Source organism: Salvia hispanica, chromosome 2 (assembly GCF_029641045.1).
Source record: "Salvia hispanica isolate PSC_SH4W2 chromosome 2, Shi_PSC_v1, whole genome shotgun sequence".
Lineage (NCBI taxonomy): Eukaryota > Viridiplantae > Streptophyta > Magnoliopsida > Lamiales > Lamiaceae > Salvia > Salvia hispanica.
Genome location: NC_142693.1, coordinates 33,912,475 through 33,936,581, shown reverse-complemented (window position 1 = coordinate 33,936,581; position 24,107 = coordinate 33,912,475). Strand labels below are relative to the sequence as shown.

At 31.9% G+C, this 24,107-nt stretch overlaps 2 protein-coding genes and 1 pseudogene across 2 annotated transcripts; all 3 read left to right on the top strand.

The window, feature by feature from the left end:
• The first annotated feature begins 11,727 nt into the window (after positions 1-11,727).
• LOC148932240 (E3 SUMO-protein ligase MMS21-like) lies at positions 11,728-12,879 on the top strand. Its single transcript, XM_089066202.1, has 3 exons — positions 11,728-11,950; positions 12,282-12,367; positions 12,458-12,879. The coding sequence occupies exons 1-3, from the start codon at positions 11,835-11,837 to the stop codon at positions 12,595-12,597; spliced, it is 342 nt and encodes a 113-aa protein (XP_088922328.1). The 5' UTR covers positions 11,728-11,834; the 3' UTR covers positions 12,598-12,879.
• Positions 12,880-14,038: 1,159 nt separating this feature from the next.
• Positions 14,039-15,415, top strand: LOC125198444 (putative S-adenosylmethionine-dependent methyltransferase At5g38780). Its single transcript, XM_089063534.1, has 3 exons — positions 14,039-14,107; positions 14,280-14,891; positions 14,998-15,415. The coding sequence occupies exons 1-3, from the start codon at positions 14,039-14,041 to the stop codon at positions 15,325-15,327; spliced, it is 1,011 nt and encodes a 336-aa protein (XP_088919660.1). The 3' UTR covers positions 15,328-15,415.
• A 2,767-nt stretch (positions 15,416-18,182) lies between these two features.
• LOC125214574 (loganic acid O-methyltransferase pseudogene) lies at positions 18,183-19,899 on the top strand (annotated as a pseudogene).
• Positions 19,900-24,107: the final 4,208 nt, after the last annotated feature.

Sequence of the window (24,107 nt, the reverse complement as noted above, 5' to 3'; positions counted from 1 at the left end):
TATCAACACAAGGACAAGAAAATATCTAACACATTTTTATTGAGATTGGACATGCATAATATTGAGATTTCGTCTACAATATATTGAGAATTTTTGTTGCATTTGTTGATAAAAGCTGCTTATCAACATGTACAAAAATTGAAATATAATTTATCAAATTTCATCACCCGAACATCGTCGGAACATATGCAATTGAGATCTCGTTGGAATCCTTATTAAATTATCTTTAATTTGATATATTTTTTGCTAAAAAATAATTTAAATTGAGAGAGTTACGTAAATTTAAAGATTTGAGATGATTTTGAGGAGAGAGAAAATAGTTAGTTATAATTACTACATGTAGAATTTGACATTAATGTCCTTTTAATTTAATTAATAATTATTTAAATTTAAAATATATTACACTTGACATTATATCAACTACAAGATCTTCTAATCTAATGGTTAAAAATTGATCTCAATTTTGGATTCCTAATTAGTTAGCAGTTGATCACCTCTCATCCTCAACTAACTAATTATGATTATTAATCGATTTACTTGTATGCTCTATATCTCCAATAAAAATTTATAATACACAACTAAATAGAGAGTATATAATAGTTAAAAATAACTTAAAATGAGTAATAGTTATTCATGTCCAGTTATTTTATTTTTAAATAAACCTTAATATTGTATTATAAAAATAATACATGTATATATGCTACTACTAATTCATTTCTCATTATTAGTATCATATGATTAGTTGATGATCATTAAGTCGATTTTATTGCATATACTACATCTTCACATAAAAATCATGTAACAAAATTAAATATTAAATATAATAGTGAAAAAAAAATTAAAGTGATAATAGTCATTTGCATCCAATTATTTTATTTTTCAGTAAACCTTAAAATTGTAAAATATAAAAATGTCTACATGTGTATATATTTAATTTCTTAGTGATCACACAACTAATTGATGATCATTAATTCGATTTAATTGTATACTCTGCACCTTCTTCACGCAAAAACCATAAAACGAACTTAAACATGATATACTCCATGATAGTGAAAAGAACAAATTAAATTGATAATAGTCATTCGCTTCCAATTATTTTATTTTTAAATAAATCTTAAGAGTGTATATTATAAAAATGACTACATGTATGTATACTTAATTTTCCATTGCTAATATCATCCAACTAATTGATGATTATTAAGTCGCTTTTATTGTATACTCTACATCTTCATGCAAAAATCGAAATTAGATATGATATGTAATAGTAAAAAATAAATAAGTTGATAAAAATCATTTTGTCTAATTATTTTTTATTTTTGAAAAATCTTATAATTGTAAATTATAAGAAAGACTACATATATTATTTAGTACAAGTACCTAATTTCTCAGTGCCACTTCGATTAAGTAGATCGATGACAATCCAAAACTAATGATCATTAAGTTTATTTCACTTTATACTCTACATCATCATTCCAAAATCATAAAATAAAATTAGATATGATATATAATAGTGAAAAATAAAATAAATTGATAATAGTCATCTATGTATAATTATTTTATTCTTAATTAATTATTAAGATTGTAAATTATAAAATTAATTGCATGTACATATACAAGTGCTTTATTTGTTAGTACTATCACTCAAATAATTGATGCTTATTAAGCCGATTTTTTTGTATATTGTACATCCTCACACAAAAATCTAAAAATAAACTGAATACGATACATCCAATTAAACTACATTCACATCCAATTATTTTTTAATAAATTATTGATTATTAATTATAAAATTGACTATATGAATATATACTTAGTCACTTAATATTATCATTTAACTAAATGATCATCATTAAGTCAATTTCCTAGTATACTATACATCTCCATGTAAAAATCTTGAAACGAAATTAGATCTGACATAGAATAATACTAAAAATTAATTTAAATTGATAATAATCATTCTCGTTCAAATATTTATTATTAAATAATTTTTTAAATTATAAATAATAAACTACATGTATATATAGTTAATTTCTCAATGTTATCACCCAACTAATTATGGATCATTACGTCGATTTCCTTGTATATTTCACAACTTCACTCAAAATTCATAAAACGAAATTAGCTATGACATAGAACAGTTAAACTGACAATAGTTATTTGAGTCTAATTGTTTTATTATAAATAATTATAACAATTAAATTGATAATAGTTACTATAATTTAAATTATAAAAATGACTATACATACATAACCTTAAATTTTCTTAGTGATACCACCCAATTAATTAATGATCATTAAGTTGATCTTTTTATATTCTGCGTCTTCATGCAAAAAATATGAAACAAAATTAGATACGATATATAATAAGTGGTAACAATAAAATGACTATAGTGCGCGTACATCTATTTAATTTTCAAACAATTCTCTAATTGTAAATTAAAAAATGACTATATTTATATGTAATACTTATTTTTTTAGCATTATCGCCTAACTAACTGATGATAATCAAGTCGATTTTCTTGTATTTCTATATCTTCACCCAAAACCTTTACGAATTTAGTATTACGGTATATAATAGCCAAAACATTATTTAAAATAATAATAGTTATTCTTGTTCAGTTATTTATTATTATCATCATCGTCATTATTAATTTCTCTTTACTGTGGAATAACTTATTGATGAATAATCATTTTTTCATCCCCTATATTTTCTCGCGAAAATTATGAAATAAAATTAGATACGATATAGTATAAGAAATTAGATATGATATATCAAATTAAAATGATAATAGTTAGATATAAATTTAAGAAATTTAACGGATTACTTCCAAATTTTAAATGATAATATTAGTAAGAGAAAAAATTTACTAAGTGAAGAAATTCTATTTATGAATGCCTAAATAATGGGACGTTTTAATTCCCATGATTGTTTATAATTTCATACTATATATAAGTCTTGTGATTTAATAGTGATTTGACTTTACAAATCTAATAAAAAGGCAATTTAATATTGAATTAATAGTTAATGAGATAACCGGTTTAAATAAAAATCGATTTAAAATTTGAAGGCATTTTGTATATACAATTTTTGTTAATTTATTTTTACCCTATCTATTTAAATATATCTAAATCAAATGCAAATTATTATGAATCTTACAAACTCGTTCCTTCAAAGCATTTACGTCAATTAAATGTTAGTCATATAGTTTTACAAAGAAAAAGAAAAAATATTGTTGATATAGCTTTAAAATATTAAAAGCATTACGAAAAATTAAAAATTATACTATAATTCTTATAATCAAAATAGTAAACTCAATCAATATTCATATACCATCAAAGTTTTATTTATTTATCGTATAGTTAATTGAGTTAAAACCTACCTACTCCATTCATCTCTAGTAAGTGATAAATTTCTTTTGCTCACGTCTGTTTTGAGAAAATGATAATAAATAATTAAAGTACATTATTTTCCCACTTTGCATTTTCATCATTTAACTATTTATATTATTTTTTTCAAAACATGTGCGAAAAAGAAATGTGTCATTTATCTTGGGATGAGTGAAGTATAGTATTTATATAGAGCAAACTATAAAATATTATATATAGCTTAAAAATATTAAATACTACATGAGTTAGGAACATGTTACTATTCCCTCCGTCCGCCATTAGGAGTCCCATTTATGGGCGGCACAGGTTTTAAGAAATGTTAAGAAAAGTGGGTGAAAAAAACTAGTGGAATAAATGTCTCACTTGTATATATTAGTTTTAAATGAAATGTGAGTGGAATGTGTTAGTGGAAGGTGAGACTCTATTACCATTTATGGTAAAAGTGAACCGGGACTCTTATTCGCGGACGGACTAAAATAGAAAAACGAGACTCTATTCGCGGACGGATGGAGTATTATTTTATCGAAATTCAACTATAACAATCTAAAAATTAAGAATTTAGTGGATCTAAAAATTTGGAAAGTGAAAAGGTAAAAAAAAATTATGAAATTCTTAAATCAAAATCGTAAACTCAATTGTTGGTATCTTTAATTCATAATTGTTTCCAATTTTAATTTCTTTCATGATAAATTAAAATTAGTTAGGAAGTCTAATCTTTTTACAAAGAAACGAAGGAATATAAAATATGTATAAAGTTAAAATATTAAAGCTATTACAAAAGGGAATGTAAAATATGTATAAATTTAATATATTAAAGCTATTCCAAAAGTTAGAATTTAATTAGAAAACTAGAAATTTGGAATGTCAAATAAATTGAGCTAAGGTATTTGAATAAAAAGATATTTAATCTTTATTTTTAAAATATTAATTAAGTAGACAAGTTAGGAAAATGTAATTATTTTCTAATATAATTTTCCTGTAAAATTCTAAAAAATAAGAATTTAATAATACTAAAATTGAAAATTAAAGTATTAAAATTAAATTAAAGTCAGAAATAGCCAGGATATTGTTTGTTTAGTATGGGATAGTAATTATAGGATAAATAATTAAATATTTAGCTTAAAATATAAAATAAAAGAGTTAAAAATATGTGATTTTTTTATATCAAGGTTCAACTATAGCGTCCGAAAATATAATAATTTAATGAATTTAAAATTTTAAAAAATAAAGATAAAACATGAAAGTTTAAATATTTAAATATTTATAAACGCTACACAGCAATCTATAGATTGTTGTATAGTGTGTTGGATATTGATGGCCAAGAAAAATTGTTGTATAGTGTACAAAATATTGTTGGCCGTCTTTTTCAGAATTTTTTTTGCCACGTGGCAGCTTATTATTCGTCCACGTGTACAAATGAATGACTAGGAATGGTGGTATGATGTTATTTTAAGAAGTGGTGGCACCCTAACACTCCCCTAAAATTGTATATTCAATTAGGATTTCAATAACATATCTCAAATTCTAATTTGTTACCTCATATTGTGAATCGAGTTTGAACTCTTATATTTTATGAAGAAAAAGTTAAAATATTAACTATATAACTTTAAAATACTACTATTAAATAGATGAGTTATGAACATATGGTGTTTTTTTTTTTTTTTTATTTTTTTTTATCGATGTTCGACTGTAACGTTTCAAACATTGAGAATTATAGAAATTAATCTTTTGGAAAGTAACGTATTCAAATCAGACTACGAAATTTTTAAAAAAATAAAACTAGAAACTCAATTAGTAGTATTGAATTTTAGTTAGTCGTTTATTATAGTAAATTGAACTAAGAAACCTAATACTCCACTTTATATAAAAAAAAAAGTGAAATTTTAATCAGTACTATATATTTATAATACTAAATAGATAAGTTAACAACATATTGATTATTGAGGTTCAACCTAAGGTTGTAAAAATTAAGAAGTTGAAGAAATGGAAATTTTGAAAGTAAAAGAGTTAATTAAAGTTCTTAAAATCAAACAGTAAACTTCTTTAGTATTAATATATCTCAAATTTTAGTTTGTTGCGTTATATATTAGTGAATTGAGATAGGACATATAATATTTTATAAAAAGAAAGATAAAATATTAACATATAGCTTTAAATTAGTATGGAAGAGATGAATTAAGAACATGTGATTATTTTTTTATTAGAGTACAATTGCAACGTTAATTTAAAGAAATTAAAATTTTGAAACGTAAAGAATTATTATCAAAAGAATGAAATTCTTAAATATAAAAATCATAACCTCAATTAATATTAATATATTTTATATTAAATTCTAATTTGTTACATGTTATATTGAATTGGGTTTAGAACAACCAAAATAGAAATATTAACTATATATCTTAAGATAATTTGATAAATGAGTTAAGAACATGTAATAATTTTTGTAATTGAGGTTTAACGTAATGTTCTAAAAATTATGAATTTACATAAAAGAAGAATATAAAGAATTAAATAAAAATTATAAAATACTTAAAATTAAAATTGTAAACTTAATTAGTAATAATATATCTTATGTATCAAATTTAAAATTCTTTAAATTCTTTTTTTTTTTTTTTGAACTTTTCTTTGAACCCCAATAAAAAAATAATCAAATATACTTTTATAACTCATTCAATTAACATTTTATAAATATAACTAATATTTTACTATCTCATTAAAAATAAATTGAAATTTGGAAAGTAAAGGTATATACCTTATTAAAATACTACTCCATGTATTTTGGAAAGTAAGATATTATAATCTTTTAAATTTGTATTTTTGAAAGTACACGTATATAGTTAACGTTCCAAAATTAGTATTCTTATAAACAAATAATCTGTTTTATGATTACAGGAGTAATTAATAATGTATATGAACAACTTTGTAATTTAATTAAAAATAAAATACGTATAATGGAGTATAGAATTACAAAACATCATTTCCCATCAAGATTTTAATTTGTATGTTTATAAGATTGAATAATTGATTTGTTACCGGTAGATTTATAACAGGGATAATTTAGTAAATAAACAATATAATTAATAAAAAAATAATTCTTATAAAACTGATTGGTCCTATTTAAAAGGTAAATTCAAAGATATAGTTGAAAAACTTTAGTCTTGGTAATGTTTTTCTAAGTGATGCGTTTAATCGAAAGTTGTCAAAGTAAGAAGTAATTAAGTTATACGGTATACCTAATCCAGAATTGTCGAATAAATTAAAGTATAGTATAGACTAGAGGTGATTACGGTTCGGAACCGCCGGTTCCGGTTTTGGAAATTCTTGAACCGGAACCGAACCGTGAGGGTGTTTCGCGGTTACGGTTACGGTTCCGAACCGGCGGTTTTCCGACTGATTTTTTTACGGTTTTTCACGGTTCTGAACCGCCGGTTTTTTGCGGTTCCGGCTTGATTTCACGGTTTTTCGGCGGTTTTTCGCGGTTCCAGTTTGGAACCGCCCGGAACCGGCGGTTCCGGCAAGGTTTCGGTTCGAAAATTTTTGAACCTGAACTGAACCACGGTTCAAAAATCGACAGTTTCGGTTCGGGTAAATTCTCACGATTTCGGTTCGGAACCGTAACCACCGGTTACAGTTCCGGTTTTAACCGTTGGTTAGGTAAACCTTGGGCAAGTCTAGTATAGACCACATTACTGTATAAACAAGAGCTTCACATATCGTATCTACTACTACTCCATTCAAGATTCACTATCAAGTGGATGTTCTAAGAGTGTAAAATTAGTAAAATGGAAGAAAGAAAAAAAGTGATAGAATTTCATCTAAAGATGAGTTATTTATCGTTTAGATGAGTTATTTATCCTATTAAATATGTGCCAACATGCAGAATTTTGTGACGTTGAATGGTTGGAGCATAACTGAAAAAGAGTATTTTTATATGGATGGAACAATTGATAATAAATAAAACTCTGTAGCATAACTGAAAAAGAGTATTTTTATATGGATGGAACAATTGATAATAAATAAAACTCTGTAACTTTAGTACTACAGGCTTTAGGAATTCAACCAAACTTTCATCGGAGAAGTTTACCCCATTTCTGCACTTCTCTTTACTTTGACAATATCTAAACGGTAAGATTATGATATATCTTTCATATGATGAGTAATTAAGAATCAGAGGTTAGTAATGAAGTACTATAAAAGTTGAACTCACTCTACTGACGTTTTCAACTCACTTTTAATTTCATATTTTAAAATTCGTATCAGATCAAAGTGTAATAATATTTAAAGGACGGAGGGAGCATATGAAAATAAATCTATCTTCTCGCTCCTCAATAAAATGTGCAATAGCAATTTTCACTCTACTTTAGAACATTCCCATCTGTGCTCTTAGTTAAGAGCACGGAAGTAGGCCCGGACCCACTTTTACTCCTTGCCCTTAGCTAAGAGCACAACACCCACATCCGTGCTATTAGCTAAGGACAACCTCAAGGGTCCCACCATTCTATTATTCAATTTAAATACTTCAATTACTAAAAACATTTCTACATAATTAAAATCCTAAAAAATAAAAATTACGTACATAAATAAAATCTTAAAAAATAAAAATACATAATTAAAATCCGAGAAAATAAAAAAATACATAATTAAAATCCTACAAATTAAAAATTACACACGTGGAAGACTAATCCTCTATCCCCAATTGCCTCTTGAGACCCCGGATCATTTGCTCATGTGTTGCAAGTTGCTCCAGAGTCATCTTAGATGTATCGTTCAAATAAAGTTGAGCCAGGAGGGTCCACAACGTGTTGTTCGGGGGTGGAGGAGGCACAAAGGGAGCAGGAGCGGGAGCGGGGGTGGGGGCGGATGGAGTCGGGGCGCGACGGCGGGTGGCCGTCGCCTTCTTCCTTTCTTGCGGACGGCGGGAACTGCTCGGGCCAGCGTCGGGGCTACCCAAGATAGTTCCGGCAAGCTGGGTAGCCACATCATCGGAGGCGCCGTCGGATAGGGCTACCAACCTCGACCGTTTGCTAGAGGAGTTGGAGGAGGATGCTACTACGCCGCCCCTATACTTCGGATGAAGATGCCCCTCCTGCCAACAAGCGAGGTACTTGAACGCTTTGAACTCCAACCTTTGGTAGGTCGCCAAGGCGGCACTAATGATGTCGAGCTCGCTCTTGCCGCTCCCCGCCGCCTGCTCTTCCTGTTGGAAGTACCCCTGGAACTTGTCGATTGCCTCGTTGCATCTGTAGATGCAATTGCGCACCGTACTATCATTGCGATAGATGGTTCCCCCCGGCCGGGTTTCATTGTAAAGACGAGTGATGCGTCACCAATACGTATCCCCGGTTTGGTTAGTTTCAACGTCCGGATCTTCGGAGACTACCAAGTAGGCTTTGAACATTGCCATCATCTCATCCGGAGTGTACGGGGTGCGGGTGCCACAAGTAGGAGTAGGAATAGAAGTAGGAGTAGGAGAAGAGTTGCTGCTCCCTCCCGATCCGGGTTCGGGTGCCCACCCGAACCCGGAGGCATTTTGGTCGTCCACCGGGTAAGGACGGTAGCCACCCAAAAATTGCAAACCTTGGGTTCGAGGAGGGGCCGTAAATTGCGTTTCCGGACTAGGGATTGACTCATCGAAGTCGAACCAATCATGGTTCCAGCCGCGATTGCCGGAGGGGTGATCGCCGGAGTCGTACATTGTGTAGTGTGGTGGGAATTTAGATGAGTGAATATGAGAAAAAAGATGAGAGAATGTAGATGATAGAATAGATGAAATGTGATTTTTTTTGTGTTGAAGTGGGGGTATTTATAGATTAAAATATGAATTTTGGGGAAAACAAATTGAAAAATAAATTAAAATTTGGTAGAAAACGAATATAATTTTTTGGGAAGTGGAAAAATATTTATTTTAAATAAATTTCAAATTTTTTTAAATAAATTTTTTTTTGAATATGCCAACGGCTATGCCGTTGGCCAATAAGAACACGCCACGTAAGGCTGCTCAGCGGCACGGACGTGCTCTTAGCTAAGAGCAGCGCCGTGCCGGCGCGCCGCTAGCACGGACGGACGAGGCCTGCTCAACTGCACGGACGGACGGACGCCCTTTCTTCAACCGCTTATCAGGGTTCCATTCTACTTTATCACACTTATCAGGGTTTCAATTAGAGATGTCAAGTGGGCCCGGCCGGCCCAGTCCGGACCGGGCCCGATGAAGCCCGGCGATATTTAAGCCCAGGCCGGCCCAGACCCATGTCTGTGACGGGCCAGGCTGGGCCTGGGTTTTGGAATACAGAATGAGCCCAGTCCGGGCCCGGGCCCAGTTGATAAGTGGGCAGGACTGGGTCGGGCCGGGCCAACGTAAAAAAAATTCTAACCAAAAGAGATTGGCACTATATGTAAAAATAAAAGGAATGACATATATATAATTTCATTTACAAAATTTACAAAAATGTGTATACACCACACGCATGTAATATGTACATTGTACACACAAAAATGTTACTCTTTATAATTCCACAAAATCAAGAATCTATCATATACAATATATATAATTATGAAACTATTTTTAATTTAGACAAATCAATTAACCATTAATATCCATAATTATGCAAATCAATTAATAATTAAAATCTACAACTAATGCAAATGAAATGTAATCATGGAATTCAAATTTGTTACTGTAAATGGTGGAATTCAAATGCAAATAAAATCAATTAACGATTAACAATTTGTGTAAATCAATTATCAACTAATATCCATAATTATACAAATCATTAAATTAAATTCTATAATTATGCAAAGTAACTGAACATAACAGCAGTAGGGTGGTCGGAAGGGGAGATCCCGTCAGGGATTCTCGGCACGACCAGAACCAAAACTCCTCCTTTCACAATCTCCTCAGCTCTCGCGCTAATAAAACATGACAAATCCTTTTCGTATTGATCCGAGTAGGCCTTGACCACATCTTGGCCCGCGCCGTGGTAGTGGACTCTGCCCTCGTTAGGCACCCCTTGAGGCTGCTGGGAGAGCCACTGGAGTGCGTATGAAGAATGCGCCACGGTGATGGAGCTGCGGGGGAAGAGGCGGCCGTGGCATCGCAGCAGCGTGGTAGTGCCTCTCCGGTGGGAGGGAGCAGAAGAGGGTGTTAAAATGAGTGGATGAGATTAAATCTTACGAATCTCAATAAATAGTAAACAAAATCTCAACAAAAGGGTAATATCGTCATTATGTCATCATATAATAATTTTCGTAAATGTTTTTTTATATCAACATATTGTATTACAAATATCAACAATATGATATAAGAATATCAATACTAGTACAAGAAAATATCAACACATATTTATTGATACTTTTACATGGTTTTATTGAGATTTTTTTTATGTATTTGTTGATAAAAATCTGATTACCAACATTTACGAAAACTAAAATAAAAAATATCAAATTTCATCATCCGAACGTCGTCGGAACATATGCAATTGAGATCTCGTTGGAATCCTTATAAAATTATCTTTAATTTGATATATTTTTTGCGAATAAATAATATAAATCGAGAGAGTTACGTAAATTTAAAGTTTTAAGATGATTTTAATAAGAGGGAATTGATATTAATACCCTCTAATTTTATTTATTACTTTTCTCAATTAAAAATCTAATTCATGTGGCATTATTTCAACCACTAGATCTTCTAATTTAATGGCTAAGATTTAGTCTTAGTTTGGGATTGCTAATTAGTTTGCAATTGATCACTTTCCTATAGGACATATATGAGATTCTGCCGGTCCTGGGCCTGGGCCGGGCTTCGAATGAGCCTGGGCCTGTCCGGTCCTGGGTTTGTAAAGAGGCCCAATTGGAGCCCGATTAACACACTCGGCCCAGCCCAAGCCCGCTCCATTTCATTTAATGGGACGGAGGGAGTACTATGTTTTTGTTTTATTTATTTATGATAACATAGTTATTTATGTGTTTCACATTCAAGTCGCTCATATTTGTTGGAGCATCCCCATCCATGGAAGTGGGTCCGGACCCACTTCCATGGATATTTTACTCCTTACTCTTCTGCAAGAGCACAACACCCAGTCGTGCTCTTTCGCAATAGCATGCTCAAGGGTCCCACCATTCCATTATTCCCACCAATCCATTATTCAATTTAAATACTTCAATTACTAAAAATTTGGGTATCTGGGTATGTTTACATGACCTGAATATCTACCCTCACTAATTGTAGTATCGGCATTGAAATTAAGCATTTGCTTCAAAATCATGCTTTTGTGGATGTGTTTGTATACATGCTTTTGTGATTATAGCTATACTTTTGCACTCACTGAATCAACAATCTTGCCTCTGAAACATGCTTGGATTTGCCAAGATATTTCAACTTAGATTTAATACACGTTCCATTTGGTTGGGTTTTGTTGTTTTCTGCAGAAAGTTCATCACGAAGGACAACCCATGCCAGGTGAAGAGCAAGAGGACATAATAATGACCAGCACGGAGTGCACTATTCTAAACGCCACCTGTCCACTGACTGGAAAACCTATCATTGAACTAACGGAACCTGTTAGAAGGTACTATTAATCGTTTGATCACTTCATTTCTCCATTTGACTACAAGATGCTTTCAGCATTTACTCTGTAAAGTATGTGCTTCTGCTTAATGATGCTTCTCCGTTAGTCAAGTTGGCTCTAGAATTCTCTCTCAAATATTATTCCCGCATAACTTTTGATATTCTTGATGAGACAAATGTTGCAAGCCTTTGTTTCTCTCTTCTCAAAATGTTATAAACCTATTTTCTTAATGGTTACCTTTTCTAATAAGAAAGTTCATTCAGCACAAACTGGATATTGTCTTTGAGCATCCATACTGATTCTTTTCCTGTATATTTTGCAATTTCCATAGCATGGATTGCAAGCACATATACGAGAAGAGGGCTATCATGCAACATTTAAGGACGAGAACCGCACAGATCCGTTGCCCGGTGACAGGTATATTTGCCACCTCTTCTTGATGAAATTTACCCTGTTATGAGTATAGCTATTGGATAGTGTGTGAGCTTGATGATGTTTTCCTTTCAGGTTGCCCGAAAAAATTGGTCGCAGACAGAGTGGATTGCGACCCCTTTTTACTAATGGAAATTGATGAAATGCGATCACTTAATGCACAACGTGCCACAGCTGGTGTGATCGAAGATTTCACTCAGCTGGAACAAGATTAATCTGTTAAAAGTTTGCATCAATGGCAGCCGTTTTGAGACATTGAGACATCATCAATCCACAATGATTTCTCCCACTGCTAACGTAGTATTCACAAGAACATGTTAAATGTTCCAATGGGTCAAGATGCATTAGATGGTATCTAAATCAAATGAATTAGTAGAAGCATCATTCTGTTTTGTAGGAATTTATTTGTAAATTTTTGTGCTTTATTAAAGTATCTTACCATCTGTAGATGCAACAATACAATGATTAAGTATGGGTAAATATAAGATTTTGTTTCATTGTATTAATGAAAATGATATGGTCTTAAGGCAGATGCAAAGGTATTGAATGTTTCAATTTAGATTAAAAACGCCTTAGCAAAAGAAATTTGAACGAAATTGCCTAAAGAATAAGTTCAACATCTCATGCAGTTATTGTTCATTTATTTTAACTTTTTAAAATTTAAACATTAGGTACGTTTATGCAATTACCTCTGGAGTGAGATATTTTGTTAAAATGTTAAAATAATAAATCTAATAGTTAGTGATATGTATTATTACTCCCTCCACCTCAATGAAGTTGCATCATTTTCTTTCTTGGCATATTCCAACAAATATATCATAATCCATTTTAGAATATAGTAAATCATTATTAATATATTCAATTATATTTCCTCTTTTGATATGTTCCACTAACTATATAATTTTTTTTAAAATGGACAAAAATAAATCATAATTAATATATCTGACCACTTATTTTCTCTATTCAGTATTACTATAAATTCAATTATATTTTTCTTTCACCATTTAACATAAACTAAATAAAACCTCCAAATGCCGGTTGAGGGAAGAAACTCAATATAAGTACGCAACCAAAACTAATGAAATTATATAAAACAACATTTATGACTTAACTATACTTCTCCTTCAAAGGTGAGTTTATATTCTTTGTTATACGTATGCAACCCCATTCAAACATTCGAAATTCAATTCTTTGTTTTTTCCTTATCAAAATGGGAAATTATTCAACTATCAGTCATCCTTATCCCGGACACTGCCGCTTTATCGTCGATATCTAATCTACTTTCAAAATATATGAGAATAAAAAATTAATGTATAGACTCACTGTAGAATTAAAGTCAAATAAGGGTAACAAAGTTGAAATGTAGATTTACGAGAAAGGTAAATAAACATCAATGGAAGAAATTTCATGCATGTTATAAATTCCAAAGTCTAAGCTAAAATATAAATAACTCTAAGTAATCTGACAAATGTTACAAATATTGGAGAAATATTGCAAATATGTACTTGACGAGACACCCAAATGAGACTGGGAATTTTAAATTAGTAGTACTTTATAATTTGGTCTCTAAAATACTCCTATATATAGGAGATGAATATTCACTGCATCATATTATCTCACACTAAACTCTTTTTAGAAATCCTCAATTAAAGCAATATGAGTGAAGCTTTTCCAATGAATGGTGGAGATGGTGCTTACAGTTACACCCAAAATTCCCAATATCAGGTAACACACTAACTAGATCTTGTTAGATTATTGATGGAAAATACAATTTGGAATGCAGAAAATAAAACACTTAAATGATTTAAGAATAGTGGAGTCGTTTTGCCATTTTAATACGTTCGAGTCATTTCCTTTTTTAGTAAAAGTCTCATTGACTATTTCCTTGTATCGGCAGAAACTAGGGTCGGATTCAGTGAAAGAAAGGATCCAACAAGTCATCATCGAAAATCTAGATACAAAAACCTCAAAGACAGTTGCAATAGCAGATTTAGGTTGCTCAGTGGGTCCAAACACATTCTTCACAGTTGAAAACCTAATGAAAGCAGTGCAAAAGAAGCATCCTGACAAAACCCTAGAATTCCAAGTATTCTTCAACGACCACTCCGGCAACGATTTCAACACCCTCTTCGCCTCCCTCCCACCGGAGAGGCAGTACCACGCAGCTGGGGTGCCGGGCTCCTTCCACGGCCGCCTATTCCCTTGCAGTTCCATCAGCGTGGCGCACTCCTCCTTCGCTGTCCAGTGGCTCTCCAAGCAGCCTCAGGGGGCGCCTAACGAGGGCAGGATCCACTGCTCGGATGCGCCTGAGGCCGTGCTCAAGGCCTACTCTGATCAGTATGAAAAGGATTTAGGAGATTTTGTGAGTGCGAGAGGAGAGGAGGTTGTGAGCGGAGGACTCATGATTCTGGTATTCGCGGCTGCTCCTGACGGAATCCCCCATTCGGAGATTCTCACGAGTGTCCTCTATAGTTATCTTGGACATTGTCTAATGGAGCTGGCTAATGAGGTCACTTAACTAACTAACTGCTTATTTTTATTCCATCAACATTGTTATATATAACCTAGTTGAGATGATATATATAACTGAACAATAATGTGGTTTTTTTATATAGGGAGTGGTTGAGAAGAAGAAGATAGATGAGTTGAACTTGCCTCTCTACGATCCGAGAGAGGGGGAGGTGAGGAGGGTGATAGAGAGGAACGGGTGCTTTAGCGTTGTGAAGATGGAGTTGCTGTATCCGTTTGAGACTAGAGAGATTGAGGTGGGTAGCTTGATTGTGCCGTTGAGGGCTGCACTAGAAGGTGTTTTCATCGCTTGCTTTGGGAATTCAGTGGTGGACAAAGTTTTCAGCAAAATGTTTACCAAAACTGATGAAATTGCTAAGAGGTTGGAGAGTGTGCATGATCATGCTCAGCTCTTTCTTGTGTTGAAGCGCAAATGATTCATTGGGATTGCTTCTATTTTCAAGTTTAATTTCCTCATGAGTAAGGAGTAATAATGTGGCATCATTTTGTATTTGTCAATCGGAGTTTCACTGTATTTGGTAACTTAATAAATCGAATTTGTCACAACAGAATCAATTTATTAGGGGCAAATTGTCAAAAATATCATGAAATATGATCAAATTCTGGCCCGTCCAACACTTTTTACAATATGAAAATTAAACCACAAAATGAAAATTTTGCAACTATACATCCCACTTGTCTATTTTCCATTTTCCAGCAAAATAAGAGATGATGTGGCAGCCGGTGCAGAAGAAATGGCCTTCCGAAACCTCTTCAACGACCATTCCGGTAACGATTTCAACACCCGATGAGGTGATCATACAGACTGTATTTAATTATAAAATTAAAATATAAAAATAGATCACATATTTTATTAACATTAACCTAGTCGGATCAATTCAAAAAAGATTTTAAAGGTTTCCGAGCCGGCAGAGCGGTAGAAGTAGTGAGAGGAGGAGTGATAGCTTCTCCTCCTCCCTGCGACCCTCCCACTTGCAGTTATCCCGGACTTAACTATCAAGGGAGTTGTCGACAAAGCTAAAATGATAGAGAAATTAAAATGGGTGTTTCACCATTGAGAAAATGGAGCTAACACTGATGTGCTGAGTTGATAATGCATTTGAGAGCTGGAATGCTTTGGAGATTATGTTGTTGAGAAAATGTTTGAGAAAAGCATCAACATATGTGGGAATTCATCGAATCTAGTTATCGATCGTAGGGATGATGCTACTCAGCTCTTTCTTGCTTCTATCTTCTATCTCTTTTCTTGCTTCCTATCTCAAACTCATGGCTTGTATTATCAATTAAATCACCAATTTTAATTAGCTTTTGAGTTTATTATTTGATGTTACAAACTTTTCAATCTGTATATTACTACCATTTATGTAATATATAATATCAGAATTAGTATTCACTAGTTATGGAAAATAGTTGTTTTTTATTATTATTATTATTATTATTATTATTATTATTATTATTATTATTATTATTATTATTATTATTATTTTCTTGGCTGTATTATTCTTCTACTCATAGAGAAAAGTAAATATGATTATAGAGACATAACTGGCTGCCGCATAAAAGTAAATTAAAAATGTAATGACATTTTCATTCTTATTTGTCTTTCCTATGCTATTAAAATGGGCGGCGCAGATAGACCAATGATCGATTCCCATTACTATTGTGTAGTTGTAATATTTCTTAGGCCAAGGATCGATTTCTATTACTATTGTGTGGGAAGAATGACCAAGGATCGATTCCCACTACGACGCATATGATGTGGTTCCAGAGGAACAAATTTGCATGAATGGTCAAGATTCACACTACTGTTTTGTAGTTGTAACATTTCTTAGACATACCTTGGGAGGTGTCCTTCTGGCAGGACAATGGTTCTCCTTAGTGGACCACTGTGTACTCAGATGGCCTGATTGAACACTCTTGGGGTTGGGATTTCAACGTTTTGCAAGAATGATAACGCTGCAGTGGTGCACGTGTTATGAGTTGCTGTAGATAATTAATGATATTTGAAATAAGGGGTGATCATTTGTTTTTCAATTTGTTTTTATTTTATGTAAACTAAATTGAGTAGAAAGATGAATTTTCATAAAAATAAAAAGTGAATTGAAGCAAATTAATCGAAAATCCCAAATTCAAATTATTGAAATCAATTCGAATCAGTCTGAAAAGTTGAAATTGAATAAAATTATCAAACCCCCCAAAAATAAAAATAAAAAAAAAATATCACAAGACCAAAAATATCAATGAGATTGGTGGATTAGAAAACAAAGATAAAAGGCAAAAACACTTATTTTAAGGAATTAACGTCGTTTTTAACATAAGTAGATAACATTGTTTTGATCCACAAAAAAATTATCCATATTTGATAAAACATCTGCATCGATTTCGCCCAAAATTATTGCGAAAAATTGCAGTTTCGTGATTTTTTTTTATCAAAGTAATTTGTCGTGACAAAATTTCATATCGTTAGAAGGCTGTTAAAAATATAATTTGCATCCAAATAAATGGTGGTTTAATCCAATCCCCGGGTTAGGACTAATTCATTTTTATTGCATCTTTTCATTAGTAAGATATCCTCTCGAGATCAAATGTTTTATCCCTTGGTCATGCGTAAATCCAAAATGTCCAATTTATTACTTTCTCGTCTATCATTAAATGTCTCATTTTTTTTTTGGTCATTCATTAAATATCCCACTTCATTTTTATTATTTTAGTAAGTGTGCCTCATATTCCACTTACACTTTATTATAGACAAAATATAAAATAAGAGTAAGATTCTTATTCCACTAATTTTTATCTCACTTTCTTTTATAAAGTCAAATAATTTCGTAAACTCTCCATAAAGAATTGGGACATACATTTGTTGACCGCCGCCCCATACCACCCTCACTATATCCGCCGCCGTGCAAAAGTCAACTTCTAGACTACATTTCTGAATCCACTTGTTTAAAACATTAAACAATTGTCATATTTTCCTTTATTAGTTGTCTACCTATATTAAAATCATACTTCAACTAGTACTTAAAATGGCATTGCTTTTGTTGGTCAATATAATGAGGTGTAGGTAGTTAATGAAATCCGATTGTCTGTTCCCTCCGGTTCTGGAAGAAGTCAATAACTCAATAATACTGAATATAATAAAGTCCAATATAAAAAGGGGAAAAATAAGAAAGTTGAGCCACCCAAATATGTATATATACATGACCCCATACTCTCAAAATAACATAATTTTACATTTCGAAAAGAATCTCAAAGTAGGGAGAGAAGCAACACAATGGGTGAATCTTTCCCAATGAAGAGTGGTGATGATTCTCACAGTTACTCCAAAAATTCCCTCTATCAGGTACTAACACTATCCATAATCCATCCCAGATTTAATACGTAGTAAATGATCAATTTTGTCATGTTGTTTGAGGTGTTCACCCAAAAATATCACACCATTTAAGTAATCACCATTTAATACACATCGTATCATTTTAGCGAACAAAATGTCCGCCAAAAATTGGCAATCAGAATATTGATTCGACAATCGAAATTACACGTCGATTAACCAAAATTACATATCGATTACTCAATCAATGTGTAATTTCGGCTTTCACGTCACCACATATTTTTGCATGATATTTTAAGTGAAACGATGGGTAGCAAATAAAATTACCCAAATGGACAGACATTTTCTAAATAACGCCCCAAATAATGGGATAAAATCGACCATTTACACTTCAATATGTACATGTAATTAATCACATTCCACTTTTATTAATGAATATGAATTGGGACAGAAACTAGCATCCGACACAGTGAAGGAAATGATCCAAGAATCAGTGATCAAGTATCTAGACACAGACAAAGTGGCGCCATCAATCGCCATAGCCGATTTCGGTTGCTCCATCGGTCCAAACACATTCCTCGCAGTTCAAAATCTAATCCAACCTCTCCAAACCAAAAACCTCGAATTCCAAGTATTCTTCAACGATCACTCGAGCAACGACTTCAACACCCTCCTAACCTCCCTCCCGCCGGAGCGGCCCTACCACGCAGCAGCCGTGGGAGGCTCCTTCTACGGCCGCCTCTTCCCCCGCAACTCCCTCACCATCGCCTACTCCTCCCAGTCCCTCCACTGGCTCTCCAAGCCCCCTCAGGGGGTCAACAACGAGGCCGGGATCCACGGCTCTGGCGCCCCAGAGCCCGTGGCCACAGCCTACTCGGCCCAATTTGCGGCCGATTTAGGATGCTTCTTGGCCGCCAGAGCCGAGGAGATTGTGAGCGGTGGGATTATGTTCCTTGTCATGCCGGCAACTCCTGACGGCTTGTCCCAGACCGAGCTCAGCGCCCTTTTCGATTTCTACGGCTACAGTCTCACAGACTTAGCTGAGAAGGTCTGTTCTTTAAAAATAAAAACTATTTTCGTCTGTTCTTTAAAATGAAAAACTTTCTATTTTAGGAAACTCGTTCTCTTTACACAGAGAAACTATTTTCATTTTAATTTGCTATTTAAATTAAAAACTTTTTATTTTAGGAAACTTGTTTGCTTTAAAAATATAAACTATTTTCATTTTGTTTTATATATGCAGGGGGTTGTGGAGAAGAGAAGGATAGAGGAGTTCAACTTGCCGATCCATATCCCGAGGCTAGGGGAGATGAGGGAAGTGATAGAAATGAATGGGAGTTTTAGGATTGAGAGAATGGAGCTGACGAACCCTAAGTCGAAGGTGGCGGGACCGCTTGATGCTGCGAATGTGTTGACTCACATGAGATCGGCCATGGAGGGAGTTTTCGTGGCTCATTTTGGAGCTTCCGTGGCCGATCAAATGTTCGACAACGTTGTGCCGATGACTCCACGGATCGCAGACTGCTTCAAGGCTCTACATCATATTTCTAATCAACTGTTTGTGGTGCTTACCCGAAAATAAGTAATACCACTAGGTAGTTCTTTGTCATCTTGTTATGATTTCAGCATGAATAATATTTTGTGACATGCTATTTAATGTCTCATTTTGATTTGATATGGATTTTAAAATTTAATACTATCATGTTTTGACTCATGCAGAATTTAAAGTGTATAAAAGAATGTGAGTAAAAATGTTAAATATTGAAACATGGTTCCACTTAATTAATTTTATAATAGGAAAGCAACATAATGTTGTTTATAATTACTGATTAATAAATTTTGTTATACTATAAATAAAAATTTTGTGTGAAAAAATTAACTACTAAAGTTCATATACTATTGAACAAATATTTCATATCTAATTGGTGGTAAAATAGTATTCTTTTGGAATTTGACCAAATGATGTAACCGCCTATTAGAGTGTGGCATTAAATTACCTTAATTTTGCATCTAATAATTTAATTATGCATCATTTTCAAATACATAGTCAAAGATAATTTCAATTATATACTCAAATTTAGTGAATGGCTCTATACTATAGTCCATATCTTAAATGCCAAATCAAGCTAATAATAATCAATTAAGAGTATGAATTGAATATGATTATACGAATGATTTCTAACGTTTTTTTTTTATTTGTATCATAAATTAATATTTGTTTAAGTTTAGTAATGCTCCAACCATTCAACATCACAGAATTCTGATTAGTTTCATGAGCGTATTATACATCTAATTATGCATAATCTTAGCGCATATTTGGTATGGTAGATAATTATCTATGAATAAAATTCTCTTAAAACATCCACTATCAAAATAATTGATAGTGAATGAATGGAGTAGTAGATATACGATACGATACAATACGTGAAGCTTTTGTTTATACAGTAATGTGTGGAACTATACGTTATTTTATTCAACTATTCTGGATTAGGAATACTTTAATTACTTCTTACTTTGACCACTTTCGATGAAACACAACACTTAGGAAAACATTACCAAGACTCCAAAGTTATTCAACTATATCTTTTAATTTAAAATTGATTATACATAACTAAATCTTAGCTGGCGAGATTTGGATAACATCAAACTCGATCCATATTAAAAACTTATGTAGGTACTCATTTTCTTAGTTAAAAAAGTTTATCTACTTACAAGAAACTAAACCTCTTTTTTTCAATAATAACAAAATTTCAAATTCTCAATAGCTAATTTAATACTGCTAATATTTAAAATTTTATAATTAAAATAAATAAAAAAATACCTCTGAATTTTTTAAATTTGTCTTGAGACCATGGGCCACGGTCAAATGTGACTCTGGGTTATAATTTATACAAAAATTGATTGCCTAATTAGTGTTATACTATAATTGATACTACTATATTTGTAATAAGCTAGGAATCAGGTCGGCAAATGCCATTTCAAAAAAAATAATGATGTAGACTTCAAATCTTCTATAAAGAAATGAATATGAAAGTCATAGTATTTGATTAAGCAGTCAAATCTGACTTTTTGTGTTCGTTCAAAATTATTAAAACATCCTTAATTGGCGCTACTATATACGGAAACGAAATAAAATAGTGAGTAATTGGAATTTATTGGGACGACAAGGTGATATCTTTTCCTATTTTGGATATCGCTCAACTACAGCCCTATATAAATGAGACAATGACACTCCATTACAACATATTATTTGAGGCGAGCAATATAATATTACTAGTATACAAAAAAAAGGTTGAATTAAGTAGAATGGCTAAATTATCTCTAGTTCTCTTCGTTCTCTTATCAGGTATATAGATATATTTTATTTTAGAATTTTGAACATAGTATTTTTCGTTGGAAAAATTTTAAAATTTGTTTTTGCAGTTGTGTTTGGTGCAATTTTTGAAGTGAATGGGGAAAAATGCACGACAATAATTGACAACAGAGGTTGTAGCCTTACAGATTGTGTAGACAATTGCAAGGCTGAGTTCAAGGGAGAAGGATTTTGTGCTTCCAATGGTCGCATATCAGTTTGTAATTGCAAATATGATTGTGCATCTTTCTAAAATGTAATTGGTTTATCCAATCTTTGCACACATTGTGTAACTTAGATTTGAGTAAGACTTTGAAATTTTATGAGTATTTTATCTATGTGATGTGATTTTAATGTGTAATTCTTGTCACACTAATCACACTAAGATGTTTTGATTCTCTCATCGACTAATGTGGGGTGGGCAAAATGGCCAAGTATCCGATCCGAACCAAACACAAATTTTAGCTTTTTGGTTTTATTTGTATATATAAAACTGAAAAAAAACAAAAAATCAAATTCCCTTTTAATATTATACTCCTACTTATATTGTATAATATATATATACTATAACTAAAAACAAACTCTATTTAAATTGCTTTATAAATGAATAAATGTAGTAATATTTAGATTTTATATTTATAATTTTTTTGGATATTTTAATTAGTTGATAAGACTATATTTTTGTGATAATTATAGAAAAATAATTTTTTTTTGTTTTTTTTTTTCCAGTTTATTTGTATTGTGCAATTTTTGGTTTTTCGGATCGACTTTTGTAGTTTGGATTTTGGTTCGTATTTTTTGGATACAGCTGTGCAATTTATTTTTCGGTTCTGATCGATTTTTATAATTTAGATTTAATTTGGTTCGGTTCAATTTTTATTTTCACAACTTTTGATTTTACAGTTCAGTTTGAAAAAAAAGAACCGACAACTAAATACCCAACCCTAGGACTTGTTATCTTCCACGATCATCTTTCATCTTCTTAAAAAAATAATACTCCATATTAATAAAATATAACGAAATACAACTATACAAGAACATATTATTTCACATTGGCTCACAAGAATATCTTTTGGAGTTGGATATAAGAAATATCAATAGCTCATGAAATGTATCATTGATGTATATTTTCACTCTCTCAAGTTTAGTGTTCAGCCAAAGTTTTATACAGTAGTATTGAAGTTCTGTACGTTTAACTATGTAACATTTGTTTTCAATAATTGTCAAGAATATTAATGTTGATCTGATTTTGTATGATAAAATCGAATTCCTTCAAAATTTTCAGCCTTAGTTGTTGGCACTTATTGTTAACTTGTGTCGAGATATCATTCATCCCAATTTGCAATATGATTAGCAATTTCGAAATGAATCTCAATAGATATCAAGTAATTAATTATTGTATATAGTTATGGAGTAGTATATAATTTGAAATTATGAATGCATTAGTTCCAACCTCTAAGCTGTACTCCCTCCGTCCCACAAAAGATGTCACACTTTCCTTTTTAGTTTGTCCCACAAAAGATGTCACATTTCCATTTTTGGAAAAAGTTCTCACTCACATGAATATAATACTAATATTTTCTCTCTCTTCATTTAACACACAAAATAAAACCTCCTAAAATCCCGTACCGTTCCACAATTGTGACATCTTTTGTGGGACGGACGAAGTAGTAATTTTGAATTCGATGTTTATGCTTTATGACTTTGAATTTAATTCACATGTTGTTGCAGATGGTATTAAAATTTAAAATTATACCTGGACTAGAAAGTGACCTTAAACTCAAACAAATTAAAGAAATTAGAAAACAATATCATGATCTTCAACCATTTATGTTAAAAAATTGAAATTTCATGAATGTCCAGGCTCTTGAAATTCAAATGCTAGGTTATTTCTAGTGGAGTACTATCATTTTTACTTGTTTATGACAAATTACAGATAAAACAAGTGCATAAGTCACATTCTTAAAAACTGGGGTAAGTTCAATTAAAAAGCACATGAATATGTTGGAATTTCTTAATAGTATTTAAATAAAAAAATGCTGCGGTGATAGGATCATGGCACATGCTTATTTTCAAAATAACTACACTATGTCGTCCCTCCGTTCCTCCTAGGTAATATAGACATTTCTTTTTATCAATCACCACGTAGAGAGAATAACGTATGATAGAAAATAAAGTAGTTAGATAATTGCAGAGAGAAAAATATGCTAATTTTTTTCAAAAATGGATACGACTCTTTTACTGTGGATTATCTCAAAATAAAAAACGACTCTATTAATGCAAAACGTTATGTAACTGCCGCTGATTATCTAAATACTCATCACACTCAATGAAAGGTGGTGATTCTGACTACAGTTATACCAAAAACTCCAATTACCATGAAACTTATATATCATCATATAAATTTGCTCTAAATTAGTAATATCGAATCTCTTATCTAAGAAGCAGTGAAGGAAATAATAGAATACCAAGGAGTACTATTCTTCAGCGAATAGTACTTGTAATAAGCTAGGATT